Genomic DNA, 14,158 nt, shown 5'->3' with positions numbered 1-14,158 from the left:
GGAACCACAACATCAGCCTGATCAGCACGTACCTTATTATGATCCGCTACAGTTACTTAATGAATTCACAGTATTTCCCCCGCATCCGCCTGTCGAATACCCAACAATTCCGGAACACACGTTACATCCTAATCTGAGATTCGATAGACGATGGAGAGATTACCCGGCATATCAAAGTAATAAATGTAAATTGGTAACAAAAGAGGTAGAGGTGTCGAGGGTAATTATTGGAATCCTTTAGAAACGGTCCATCTGGCTGACCGTGTTAGACAGCAAATGATTCAAAGGTATGGCAGTTCTTCTTTAAAGATTGGGAACGTCTTTTCACCATTCGTAGACCTGTATATAAGGAATGGTGTGTTGAGTTGATGAGTACTATAGCGTTAAATGTAGATGTAGATAGGTTAGATGATAGAAGTTTTCTTAGATTTATCCTTGGCGGTAGGATGTACAGAATGTCCATGATGGACATGGCCAGGGCATTACAGATTTACACTCCTAGTGAATTGCTACTACCCGATTGTATGAGTTTGATTTATCGTGGTGAAAGGGTAGATAGGAACTTTGACGCGAACGCCGTTTGGAGGCGTATGTCAAACTATAATGTTTTTACACTGGGAGGAAAACACTCCTACTTACATATTAACAAAGCCGAGCTTCGTGTAATTCATAGATTTTTGGCCAACTCGATTACACAGATAGGTCACAATAAGGAGAAAATGACCTTACATGATTTATTTTACCTTAAGTATATTCGAGACCCGAGAAGCTTTGTTAATATCCCTTACTGTGTTGGTTTTTATTTATCTAAAATGGTAGAAGGAATGCAGGACGGGAGTATAATAGGAGGAGGTATTTTTGTTACTCTCATTGGAGAGTATTTAGGTGTTGATAGGAACCAAGGGGGTCAATTACAGAATTGTAGAGAACAGGATGAGACCATAGGATTGCGAGTTTATGTGGGTGCTAAGGTATTGAAGAGTAGATGCAACTAGGCATTACCCTATGAAGGTAATCATCCACAGGTAGAAAGGGGTTCAGACGAAGAAATAGAGGAAGTGGAAGACATTAGGGATGTCATTCGAGATGCTATTCTTGACGTCCACGTTCGTATAGATGAGGAAGCAATGACGAGCGCGGCCAGACATAGTATGTATGAGCAGTGGAACTCCGAGCGAGTATACGAGGATTATAGGCGACGCCAACACGATAGCTGGTTAGTTCATCAGCACCAAATCATGAGCCAGCTATCATATCAGGTACCAAATAATTATGTGCCTACTCGACCTGCTCATTTTCCGCCACACAACCCCGACATCCGACCACCCTTTAACCGGTATGACTATAACCAAGCCTATCAGGACAACTATAACCAACAATGGGACCCACCTGACGAGATGAACTGGAACCCCTATCCAGACTGATTTAGTTCCATTGGTTATTTTTATGATTTTTATGTTTTTATCTTTCTACTTTCTCATGTTTAAACTTATGTTATTGGATATATTTATGTAATTTTTATCATTTTTATTATTATTGTGTACTAATATTTCACATTTAGGATTTGAATGTGGGATTTTAAGTCTCATTTAAAATTGTCATGCATGTTTATATTTGTATTGTATATATATTGTCAATTGTACAAAACAGGGTAAAACAGCGCATTTTCAAAGACTGGCATTAAGTTCAGCAAAAGCTAGTACTTTTGACGACAAAACGAAAAACAAATGTGATGAAACAACAACACGGAATGAACAAATGATGTGCACCATTTATCATTCAGCAAACAAACGCCAATATGTTTGGAAACTTTGGTAAAATTTAATTATTTTTCTACGCTAATCACCCTCAATAATTTAAATTGTTACTGATTTCTTGCAAATGAGGGCATTGCAAGATCTTAAGTGTGGGAAGGGGTTAAATTCTTTCGGATTTTAAATTTTTTTTTGATTTAAACACTTGGTTACCATTAAAAATACTAGTAACGCAGTAGTTGTATTAGAATCTAGTGCTCTCTGATAATAAAGAACAGCCCTAGTCTTATATACTGACTACCCAATTCTAGTAAAAATTTTCAAAATTTTTAATTAAATGAACTCAAAATCATGTTTATACATATTTATGAACGATAAAACTAGGTGTTAACACCGAAATTATTGTTACCTCAGAAAGGACATAAATTGAGAAACAAACCAAAATGTTAGAATTCATTTAAAATGGAATAGAGGACAATAAAAAGGAAAATAAAAAGCCAAGTGTGGGAAAAATTACCAAGTTATTTAAAACATATATCACATATTTTTGTACAAATAACTGAAGATACTTTTGTTTTAGACAATTTCTAAAAAGTTTTACCCGATTTACTGTAAGAAAGATGGATCTACACGATGAATTAATTCCATCATTAAAAGGAAGTAAAGTCTTCCAAAAAAAGAAACGTGCTTCTTGATTTAGGTCATGAAGTTGTCGTCCAGACCAGCTGTAGGTTGACGAAAAATCTAGAAAAGTCATCTCTAAAATCAGCAGGAAATCCACGGACCTCAGCATTAAACAGGGTCGCCAAGTGGTCAGATTTATCCTAACCATGAGAGGATCTGTCTTGTAAAATGGGGAGGACGCCGTGCAAATTAGCTGGATAAGACTAATGAATCAGATCTCCAGAAAGGATAATCTCTTTAAAGATCAAAAATCAGCTTTTAAGCCTGATATTACTCAATCCTAGAGATTGATCTTAAAGATTGAGAATTACAAACTCATGGAATTCGATGATATCTAAACTCGAGCTTGAACGAGAAAATATTTTGATCAAAATTACAAACCGATTTGTTTTCTGAAAACCCATTTTCAATGCGTTCATTACCATTGAACGTAAAATCCTAGGAATTCACCTGGAATTCATTAGGTCACCTGAACCAAATCGTGTGTCAACCGTAAGAACGGTGGTTGCATAGCATGGTCAAAGACAGGACCTTGTGCCAGACCGAAAAATTATAAGGGTGAGCTTTACTATTGCTCCTACCAAGGATAGTAATTGCGTCCGACACGTTATAGACCATAATTAAAAGCATGTCAGGGGACATTGCCTTAACAATTGCTTGTTCAATGCTTTCCTTTACAACCGGACGGTAGTTTATCAAAAGGTAATATACGGAGCAAGTATACTGGACATGTTGCTTTCCCAATACAAGGTTAGCAAGTGGGTGACACAAAACCACAAGTTTTGAGCTAAAATTTTCAAATCTAAAACCCATCAAACCCACAAAAAGAATTTGCAAACATCGGTGAAGGGTTATTCTGGAAAACTTATCTAGGGTAAAAGCTAGATTTAATTTTCAAAAGATCAATTGTTTTCATAAAGATCCAATTTCCTTAAAGGATATAAATTTTTATAGTCATGTGGGACTGTAAACCACATCGTTACTATCATTGTTTATACCGCCGTATCAAAATCACCGATGTATAAAGTGTGAAGAATAAAGAAGTGATTCGTGTGATTTAATTTCAAGTTCTGTATTGCTTGAGGACAAGCAACATTCAAATGTGGGGATATTTGATAGTGCTCTAAATGAACATATATTTAGTAGCAATATCCTTCCGATATGTAAAGTTTTCAGTTGCAATTGTTCAATTTTCAAGTAATATTCGTTTATATTAAATAAGTGCGAAGACAAAAGGTGAAAACGAAGATTCGAAGACAAAACCGTCCAAAAAGCTCAAATGTACAAGATACAATCCAAGTGGTTCAATTTATTGATAAGAAACGTCTAAAAATGACAAGAGTACAAGTTGCGGAACGCAAAGTACAAGATATTAAATTATACGAAAGGACGTTCGAAAATCCGGAACCGGGACCTGAGCCAACTATCAACGCCCGACGCAACGGACTAAAAATTATGAGTCAACTATGCACAAGAATATAATATAATATTTAAATAATTATATAAATTATTTATATATTATATATATTTAAATAAAACGTCGACAAGCAAATGGCCAAAAATTGGTGAGCTGGCCCAGGGAACTCCACACTCGCGGAGTTATGAAGGCTTAAACCTCCGCATTCGCGGAGCAGCCAAAATCAGAAATGTCCTATAAATGCAACGAGCTTCTGCCGAGTTTTAAACACCAAAAAAATCAAACTCTCTATCTATGTAATATATATATATATATATAATATATATATATATATATATATATATATATATATATATATATATATATATATAATATAAATTAGTTTAGTTTTATATTAGTTTGTTTAAGTTAATGTAACGGTTAATTACGGGTTTTGAACTCGAAGTTCGGTCCGTATAACACTACGCGATAAATACTCAATGTAAGTTATGTTCTCCTTTTTAAATTAATGTCTCGTATTTAAGTTATTATTATGCTTATTTGAGTCGAAGTAATCATGATGTTGGACTAAATATTAAAGACGGGGTAATTAGGCTTTGTACCATAATTGGGGTTTGGACAAGAGAACGACACTTGTGGAAATTGGACTATGGGCTATTAATGGGCTTTATATTTGTTTAATTGAATGATAGTTCGTTAATTTAATATAAAGATTTACAATTGGACGTACCTATAAATAACCACATACACTCGATCGGATACGATGGGTGGGATATTTATAAGTACTAATAATCGTTCATTTAACCAGGCACGGGAATGGATTAATAGTCAATGGACTTATTAAAACTGGGTGAATTATATACAAGGAAAATTGGTGTAATTATAGTTTAAGTCCCCAATTAGTTGGAATATTTGACTTCAGATATAAGAATAATTTGACGAGGACACTCGCACTTTATATTTATGACTGATGGACTGTTATGTGAAATGTCCCGTTCTTATTGATTAAAAACGTTCCATATTAATTGATTTCGTTGCGAGGTTTTGACCTCTATATGAGACGTTTTTCAAAGACTGCATTCATTTTTAAAACAAACCATAACCTTTATTTCATAAATAAAGGTTCAAAAAGCTTTACGTAGATTAAATGATAATCTAAAATATCCTGTTTACACACGACCATTACATAATGGTTTACAATACAAATATGTTACATCAAAATCAGTTTCTTGAATGCAGTTTTTACACAATATCATACAAACATGGACTCCAAATCTTGTCCTTATTTTAGTATGCAACAGCGGGAGCTCTTAGTATTCACCTGAGAATAAACATGCTTTAAACGTCAACAAAAATGTTGGTGAGTTATAGGTTTAACCTATATATATCAAATCGTAACAATAGACCACAAGATTTCATATTTCAATACACATCCCATACATAGAGATAAAAATCATTCATATGGTGAACACCTGGTAACCGACATTAACAGGATGCATATATAAGAATATCCCCATCATTCCGGGACACCCTTCGGATATGATATAAATTTCGAAGTACTAAAGCATCCGGTACTTTGGATGGGGTTTGTTAGGCCCAATAGATCTATCTTTAGGATTCGCGTCAATTAGGGTGTCTGTTCCCTAATTCTTAGATTACCAGACTTAATAAAAAGGGGCATATTCGATTTCGATAATTCAACCATAGAATGTAGTTTCACGTACTTGTGTCTATTTTGTAAATCATTTATAAAACCTGCATGTATTCGCATCCCAAAAATATTAGATTTTAAAAGTGGGACTATAACTCACTTTCACAGATTTTTACTTCGTCGGGAAGTAAGACTTGGCCACTGGTTGATTCACGAACCTATAACAATATATACATATATATCAAAGTATGTTCAAAATATATTTACAACACTTTTAATATATTTTGATGTTTTAAGTTTATTAACTCAGCTGTCCTCGTTAGTAACGTACAACTAGTTGTCCACAGTTAGATGTACAGAAATATATCGATAAATATTATCTTGAATCAATCCACGACCCAGTGTATACGTATCTCAGTATTGATCACAACTCAAACTATATATATTTTAGAATCAACCTCAACCCTGTATAGCTAACTCCAACATTCACATATAGAGTGTCTATGGTTGTTCCGAAATATATATAGATGTGTCGACATGATAGGTTGAAACATTGTATACGTGTCTATGGTATCTCAAGATTACATAATATACAATACAAGTTGATTAAGTTATGGTTGGAATAGATTTGTTACCAATTTTCACGTAGCTAAAATGAGAAAAATTATCCAATCTTGTTTTACCCATAACTTCTTCATTTTAAATCCGTTTTAAGTGAATTAAATTGCTATGGTTTCATATTGAACTCTATTTTATGAATCTAAATAGAAAAAGTATAGGTTTATAGTCGGAAAAATAAGTTACAAGTCATTTTTGTAAAGGTAGTCATTTCAGTCGAAAGAACGACGTCTAGATGACCATTTTAGAAAACATACTTTCACTTTGAGTTTAACCATAATTTTTGGATATAGTTTCATGTTCATAATAAAAATCATTTTATCAGAATAACAACTTTTAAATCAAAGTTTATCATAGTTTTTAATTAACTAACCCAAAACAGCCCGCGGTGTTACTACGACGGCGTAAATCCGGTTTTACGGTGTTTTTCGTGTTTCCAGGTTTTAAATCATTAAGTTAGCATATCATATAGATATAGAACATGTGTTTAGTTGATTTTAAAAGTCAAGTTAGAAGGATTAACTTTTATTTGCGAACAAGTTTAGAATTAACTAAACTATGTTCTAGTGATTACAAGTTTAAACCTTCGAATAAGATAGCTTTATATGTATGAATCGAATAATGTTATGAACATCATTACTACCTCAAGTTCTTTGGATAAACCTACTGGAAATGAGAAAAATAGATCTAGCTTCAAAGGATCCTTGGATGGCTTGAAAGTTCTTGAAGCAGAATCATGACACGAAAACAATTTCAAGTAAGATTTCCACTCGAAATAAGATTGTTATAGTTATAGAAATTGAATTAAAGTTTGAATATGATTATTACCTTGTATTAGAAAGATAACCTACTGTAAGTAACAAAGGTTTCTTGATCTTGGATGATTACTTGGAATGGATTTAGAAAACTTGAAAGTAAACTTGCAATCTTGGAAGTATTCTTGATTTTATGAAACTAGAACTTTTGGAATTTATGAAGAACACTTAGAACTTGAAGATAGAACTTGAGAGAGATCAATTAGATGAAGAAAATTGAAGAATGAAAGTGTTTGTAGGTGTTTTTGGTCGTTGGTGTATGGATTAGATATAAAGGATATGTAATTTTGTTTTCATGTAAATAAGTCATGAATGATTACTCATATTTTTGTAATTTTATGAGATATTTCATGCTAGTTGCCAAATGATTGTTCCCACATGTGTTAGGTGACTCACATGGGCTACTAAGAGCTGATCATTGGAGTGTATATACCAATAGTACATACATCTAAAAGCTGTGTATTGTACGAGTACGAATACGGGTGCATACGAGTAGAATTGTTGATGAAACTGAACGAGGATGTAATTGTAAGCATTTTTGTTAAGTAGAAGTATTTTGATAAGTGTCTTGAAGTCTTTCAAAAGTGTATGAATACATATTAAAACACTACATGTATATACATTTTAACTGAGTCGTTAAGTCATCGTTAGTCGTTGTAAATGTTGTTTTGAAACCTTTAGGTTAACGATCTTGTTGAATGTTGTTAACCCATTGTTTATTATAACAAATGAGATGTTAAATTATTATATTATCATGATATTATGATATATAATATATCTTAGTATGATGTATATACAGTTAAATGTCGTTACAACGATAATCGTTACATATATGTCTCGTTTCGAAATCATTAAGTTAGTAGTCATATTTTTACATATGTATTTCATTGTTAATACACTTAATAATATATTTACTTATCATTTAACATAATTAACCAAGTGTATCAATATCTTAATATGATTCATATGTACCTAGTAAGACGTTGTTATAACGATAATCGTTATATATATCGTTTTCGAGTTTCTTAAATTAATAGTCTCATTTTTATGTATATAACTCATTGTTAAAATACCTAATGAGATACATACTTATAATAAAATCATGTTAACTATATATATATAACCATATATATGTCATCGTATAGTTTTTACAAGTTTTAACGTTCGTGAATCACCGGTCAACTTGGGTGGTCAATTGTCTATATGAAACCTATTTCAATTAATCAAGTCTTAACAAGTTTGATTGCTTAACATGTTGGAAACACTTAATCATGTAAATAACAATTTCATTTAATATATATATAAACATGGAAAAGTTCGGGTCACTACATTATGGACAAAAACCAGATGGACATATCGAATAATCCAGGATAAAGGACAATTAACTCATGGTAATAAACTAAAATCAACACGTCAAACATCATGATTACAGAAGTTTAAATAAGCATAATTCCTTTATTTTATATCTCATCGCACTTTTATTTACTGTCATTTTATTTATTGCACTTTTAATTATCGCATTTAAATTATCGTCATTTATATTTTTCATTAGGTTTTAATTGTGACTTAAAATATAAAATCGACAAACCGGTCATTAAACGGTAAACCCCCTTTTATATTATTATTATATATAAAAATATATATTTTGTACAAATATAGTTGTTTAAAATATAGTGTAAAATAAGTCGTCTTCCTGTGGAACGAACCGGACTTACTAAAAACTATACTACTCTACGATTAGGTACACTGCCTATAGTGTTGTAGCAGAGTTTAGGTATATCCCATTTGTAAATAAAATAATTAAAACTTGTGTAATTTTTAATAGTATTTAGTAATAAAAATATAACTATTTCGTACCCCAACGCTACATCATCAGTAATTTATTCACAACAGCCGCCAGCTGTAGTGAGAAAAGCCGCCGGCTATAGTTGTTTAAAGATTAAAATCTGCTAGAATTTATGAATTGACTGTTAAGATCTTAAGCTTAATTATTTACCATTGTTTAATCAATCAGGTTTACAATTAAAGACACAATAGGAGTTTTGACTAAGCACGTCATTAGAATTACTCTTTTTATTATATCTAAATTATTAATTGATTTTGTTTAACTAGCCATGTTAATTAAATTAATTTATATTAAAATCAGATTGAGAAAATAGTGCAAGTTATGGTTAATCACTATAACTAAGGTTTAATCACGTTAAACTATCCTAAAGGTCTTAAATCTTCAGTTAAAATTAGACATCTTTTCTAGGATTAATCTGATCAATTAGTCTCAAGTTAAGATATTTAAGGACAAAGTCATCAAAAGTTAGTGAAATATATAAAATGAATGCAATTTGAATCAAGGGCATGAAAAGTTCAACCATGTGTCTTTAATTATATTGTTTATTTCGTTATCTTTTTATTTACTATTTATTATCTTTAGTAGTTACTTAATTTTTATTGTTTTAATTCAATATACAAATCACAAACTCAAAAAACTCTAAACACTCATATTTATAACACCCCTCTCTTGGGACGATCCTGACTTACTATACAATATTGCATTTGATCGGGTTTTATTACTCCTTAGAGTGCTTTAGTGAATAGTATATTAGAAATCTTAAATACAAAAGTTAATCAAAGCAAACACACACTTTTGCACATAAGGAACACTCTAAGACCACTCCCAATAATCGGTTCCTCCCACCCGCCCACAACTCCGCCCACCTGGACGTCGATGGCAACAAAGCGTCCAGGTGGCCGCCCTCCGTTTCGGCCGTTTGAATGTCTTTTACTTAAATGTAGTGGGACGAGAAAAACAGGCAAAAATATACCCGTTGGAGGCTGCAACGACTCTATTTCATTTACTTTTTTTATTTTTTTAATTTAAACTATATATACATCTCCATTTCCTAATTTTTATTCAAACATAACTCTCATTTTATCACTTTTTTCCATATCCAAATACAATCTAATTTTACCATTTTTTTTACTTCCAAATACATCAATATGAATTGCAGTACCGCAATTTTGGATCGACGCAAATGCGGTATTAACGATCATGAATAATCTAACCTATAACCAACCACTCAAATTACTTGATAATGTAGATCAGTTAAGCGATGATGAATAAGTCGAACCCATACCAAGAGAACCTAGAAGATATCTACATTGAGATCATGAAAGAACTACAAGAGCTTTGTGGAATGATTATTTTTCTGACAATTGTACGTTTCCACCAAATTACTTCCGAAGACTTTATCGAATGAGAAAGCCTTTATTTCTTCGTATATGTCAAGGTATATCGAATTTTTCTCAAACCCCAATTCCTTCGTATTTTAGTTGTTTTCATCAAAAACGTGATTGTACCGGATTACATGGTTTTAATATCGATCAAAAATTAACATCCTATATACATCAACTAGCATATGATGCTTCGGCCGATCTTTTTGATGAGTACTTGCATATGGGTGAACAAACCTCATATGATTGTTTAAACAATTTTTTCAAATGTGTTTATCACTTGTACGTAACCGAATATTTGAGGAAAACAACTGCACAAGATGTGCAACGTTTGACAGATAAACATGCTGAAATACATGGTTTTCCAGGGATGCTAGGAAGTTTGGATTGTATGCATTGGGGATGGAGAAATTGTCCGACATGTTGGAAGGGTCGTTATAAACGAGGTAACCATGGTGTTCGACAGTGATGCTTGAAGCGGTAGCCTCGTATGACGGATGGTTTTGGCACACTTTTTATGGAACCGCGGGTTTAAATAACGATATCAACATACTTAATCAATCTGATTTGTTTAACGACTTATTACATGATGAAGCTTTACCATGTATGTATACGGTTAATGGGTGTAAGCTTACCAAGAGTTATTATTTGGCGGATGGAATTTACTCGGAATGGTCAACATTAGTGAAGTCGTTCAAAAATCCGATAGACCCGAAACAATCAAAATTTAAAAAGTATCAAGAATCAGCAAGAAAATATATTGAACAAGCATTTGAAATACCATAAGGCCGACGGACCGTTCAACATCCGACAAGACCATATTATATCCGCAAAATTAAAAGAATTATGCTAACATGTATTATATTAATAAGATGATAACCGAGGACAACGGCCGTGCGTTTTGTGGACTCGAGGAGAATTATCGTCTGGTTCGACGTACAAGAGGAACAATCAAATAAAGGGTTGATGCACATCTTCGGGTGGATGCGGAAATAAGAGATGTGTGCATTCATCGACTACTACGAGATATGCTCGTAGAACACGTGTAGAGTCTTCCACCTAATTATTGTATATTACATAATCCAAAACAAATCCAAACAATTAAGATGAAGCGGGACCTTCACACATTCCCGATGACGAAGATGAAGAAGAACACGTCGAAGAACAAGAAGGCCAAGACGAAGACGAAGAATAGTTTATATAATTTAAGTGTAATTTTAAAATTTAAGGTAATTTTATTTTCTAGTGTATTTTTTAATTTAATGTACTTTTATTTTTATGGTAGTTTAAATTTAAATTCAATTAAAATAAAATTTTAAAGTTTAAATTAAAATATTGAGGAAGTATGTCATTATTGGAAGTGTTTAATCCTGAAAATGAAGTGCTGATGTGACACTGATGTGGCAACTAGTTCTGGAGAGGAAGTATGTCACTGTTGGGAGCACTCTAAGAGGGTTCCCAACCATGACATTAGTCCTCATTAGGACTAGCTGCCACATCAGTGTCACATCAACACTTCCTTCCCAAGACTAACCACTCTCAACCATGACATATATACTTCCTCACATTTTTAAATTTTTTTTTTTTTTTTGAATTTATGTTTTTAAAATTAAAAAATCATAAAATTTTCAAAAATTAAAAATACTTTTACTTATTTAATTAAAACTAAAATTACATTTTTCATTAAATTTAAATTAATTTTAATCTAAAGGACAACTTAAATGATAATAGACTAAAGTTAAAATTACATTAGATTTAAAAAAGCAATCTTCCTCTTCGTAATCGTCTTGATCTTCTTCAACTTCGTCATCGTTAATATGTGAGAGCACAAGGCGTCCATATATTTATTTCAGCATCGGTTGACATGTAAGCTGGAATCGACTGTCGGTCAACATCGGACCAGCGTAACTCGCCTTCGGTTAGTCAACTTCGGGTTAACGACAGTGGTTTTTGATCGTTTGATTTTGAAATTCTATTTGGTTTCGAGACGTTGTACTCTCTTTTCTCTTAAGTTTTTCCTTTTTTTTTTGTTTGTATTTTTGATTCTTAAAGTTAGTTGCAGGTTTATAAATGGAGATGAGATGAAAAAGGAGGCGTGAGTGGGAGAAAAGAAAAGGATGAAATAACTTTAGGGTTTTTTATTTGTACAAGTTTAAATACTCCGAAATTTTTTTATTTTTAGTATTACTTTTAATTCATAAATGTTACTTTTTAAAATTATTAATTTTGTTTTTTTTCCAGAAGTAATTAAAAAAAATAATTTACAAAAAAATAAAAAATACATAATAAATAATGTATTAAAAATAATTAAAATAATAAAAAACAAAAATGGACACTGAAATTGAAGCTGAAATGGACACTATGGACACCTCCTCTCATGTCACTGTCAGTCAATTTTAGCTTCCAAAATGGAAGCCAAAATGGAAGCCAAAACTTGACGATGGACACTTCGTGCTCTGAAGGTCGCGCTTCATCTTGATTGTTTGAAGGTATCGATGTTGGATTATGTCGTATACGATAATTAGGTGGAAGCCTCCAAATGTGTTCCACGAGCATATCTCGTAGTAGTCGATGAATGTTCATATCTCGTATTTTCGCATCCATCCGAACTTCCTTGCCAACCCTTTCTTGGATTGTTCCTCGTGCACGACGAACCGGAAGATAATCATCCTCAAGTCCACAAAATGCACGACCATTGTCCTCGGTTATCATATTATGTAAGATCACACATGTTAACACGAATCTTTTAATTTTGCAGATATAATATGATTTTGCCGGTTGTTGAAAAATTTGGAATCGACCTTGTAGTATTGCAAATGCCCATTCAATATCTTCTCTTATCGATTCTTGGTATTTCTTGAATTTTGAGGTTTTCGGGTCGATCGGTCTTTTGAACGACTTCACTAACGTTGACCATTCTGAGTAAATTCCGTCCGCTAAATAATAAACCTTGTTAAACATACACCCATTAACCGTAAAAGTACATGGTGGAGCTTCACCTCTTATAATTTTGCTAAACAAATGGGATTGATTTAGTACGTTGACATCGTCATTCGATCCCATGGTTCCTATAAATGCGTTCCAAATCTACCCATCATAGGAGTTCATCACCGGATAATTTCTCCATCCCCAATGCATACAATCGACACTTCCTAGCCCCCCGAAAACCATGTAGTTCTTGATGTTTAATGGTCAAACGTTGCACATCTTGTGCATTTGGTTTCCTCAACATAAATACATTTACATAAAATGTTTAAACAATCACATGAGGTTTGTTCACACATATGCAAATACTCATCAAAAAGGTCTCCGGAAGAACCATATGCTAATTCTCGTATAGCAGATGTTAATTTTTGAATGACATTAAAACCAATAATCCAGTAGCATTACGTCTTTAATGAAAATAATTAAAATAAGAAGGAATTGGTGTTTGAGAATAATTCAATATAACTTTCCATATATGAAGAAATAAAGGCTTGTTCATTCGATAACGTCTTCGGAAGTAATCCCACAGAAACGTACATGTGTTGGAAAAATAATCATCCCGTAAAGCCTTCACGGGTCTTCCTAGATCTCTCGAAAGGAATCTTCTAAGTGCTCTTTGATATAGATTCGACATCTTCATCATCCTTTAACTCATCTAAAGCATCAATTATATCGAGTGCTTGATTATAATTGTAAATATTAGTGTTCCTTTAAACTTCATTCGCGTCTTCATTCACATTACGGTTATTGCGATTCATTTGTTGTTTGAAATTGTAGATTGTTGTAAAGTAAAGAAAGTATTTTTTTTGTGTGCAACTATCTTGCTTTTCAGTGGTTGAATTAACTCTTTGTTTTGAAGTAAGGAACTGGTTTTGATTGGAAGTGTTCCTTACTTTAAGGGTGTTGAACCTAGGTTGGGGATCATTATTATTTCTCCTAGGTGTTCATCAACCATTATTAGTATGGAGTCTACTAATCCTAAATCTTCATCATTTGGATGTTTCAT

The 14,158-nt window shown here is 32.7% G+C and overlaps 1 protein-coding gene across 1 annotated transcript; it reads right to left on the bottom strand.

Annotated features, from left to right (window-relative positions):
- Nucleotides 1-10,035: 10,035 nt before the first annotated feature.
- Nucleotides 10,036-13,230, bottom strand: LOC139892998 (uncharacterized). The gene is made up of 2 exons (XM_071876131.1): nucleotides 12,537-13,230; nucleotides 10,036-10,079 (listed from the first exon to the last, which is right to left on the bottom strand). The coding sequence occupies exons 1-2, from the start codon at nucleotides 13,228-13,230 to the stop codon at nucleotides 10,036-10,038; spliced, it is 738 nt and encodes a 245-aa protein (XP_071732232.1).
- Nucleotides 13,231-14,158: the final 928 nt, after the last annotated feature.

This window comes from Rutidosis leptorrhynchoides, chromosome 1 (genome assembly GCF_046630445.1).
Source record: "Rutidosis leptorrhynchoides isolate AG116_Rl617_1_P2 chromosome 1, CSIRO_AGI_Rlap_v1, whole genome shotgun sequence".
Classification (NCBI taxonomy): Eukaryota; Viridiplantae; Streptophyta; class Magnoliopsida; order Asterales; family Asteraceae; genus Rutidosis; species Rutidosis leptorrhynchoides.
This window is presented reverse-complemented; position numbering and strand designations above follow the sequence as displayed.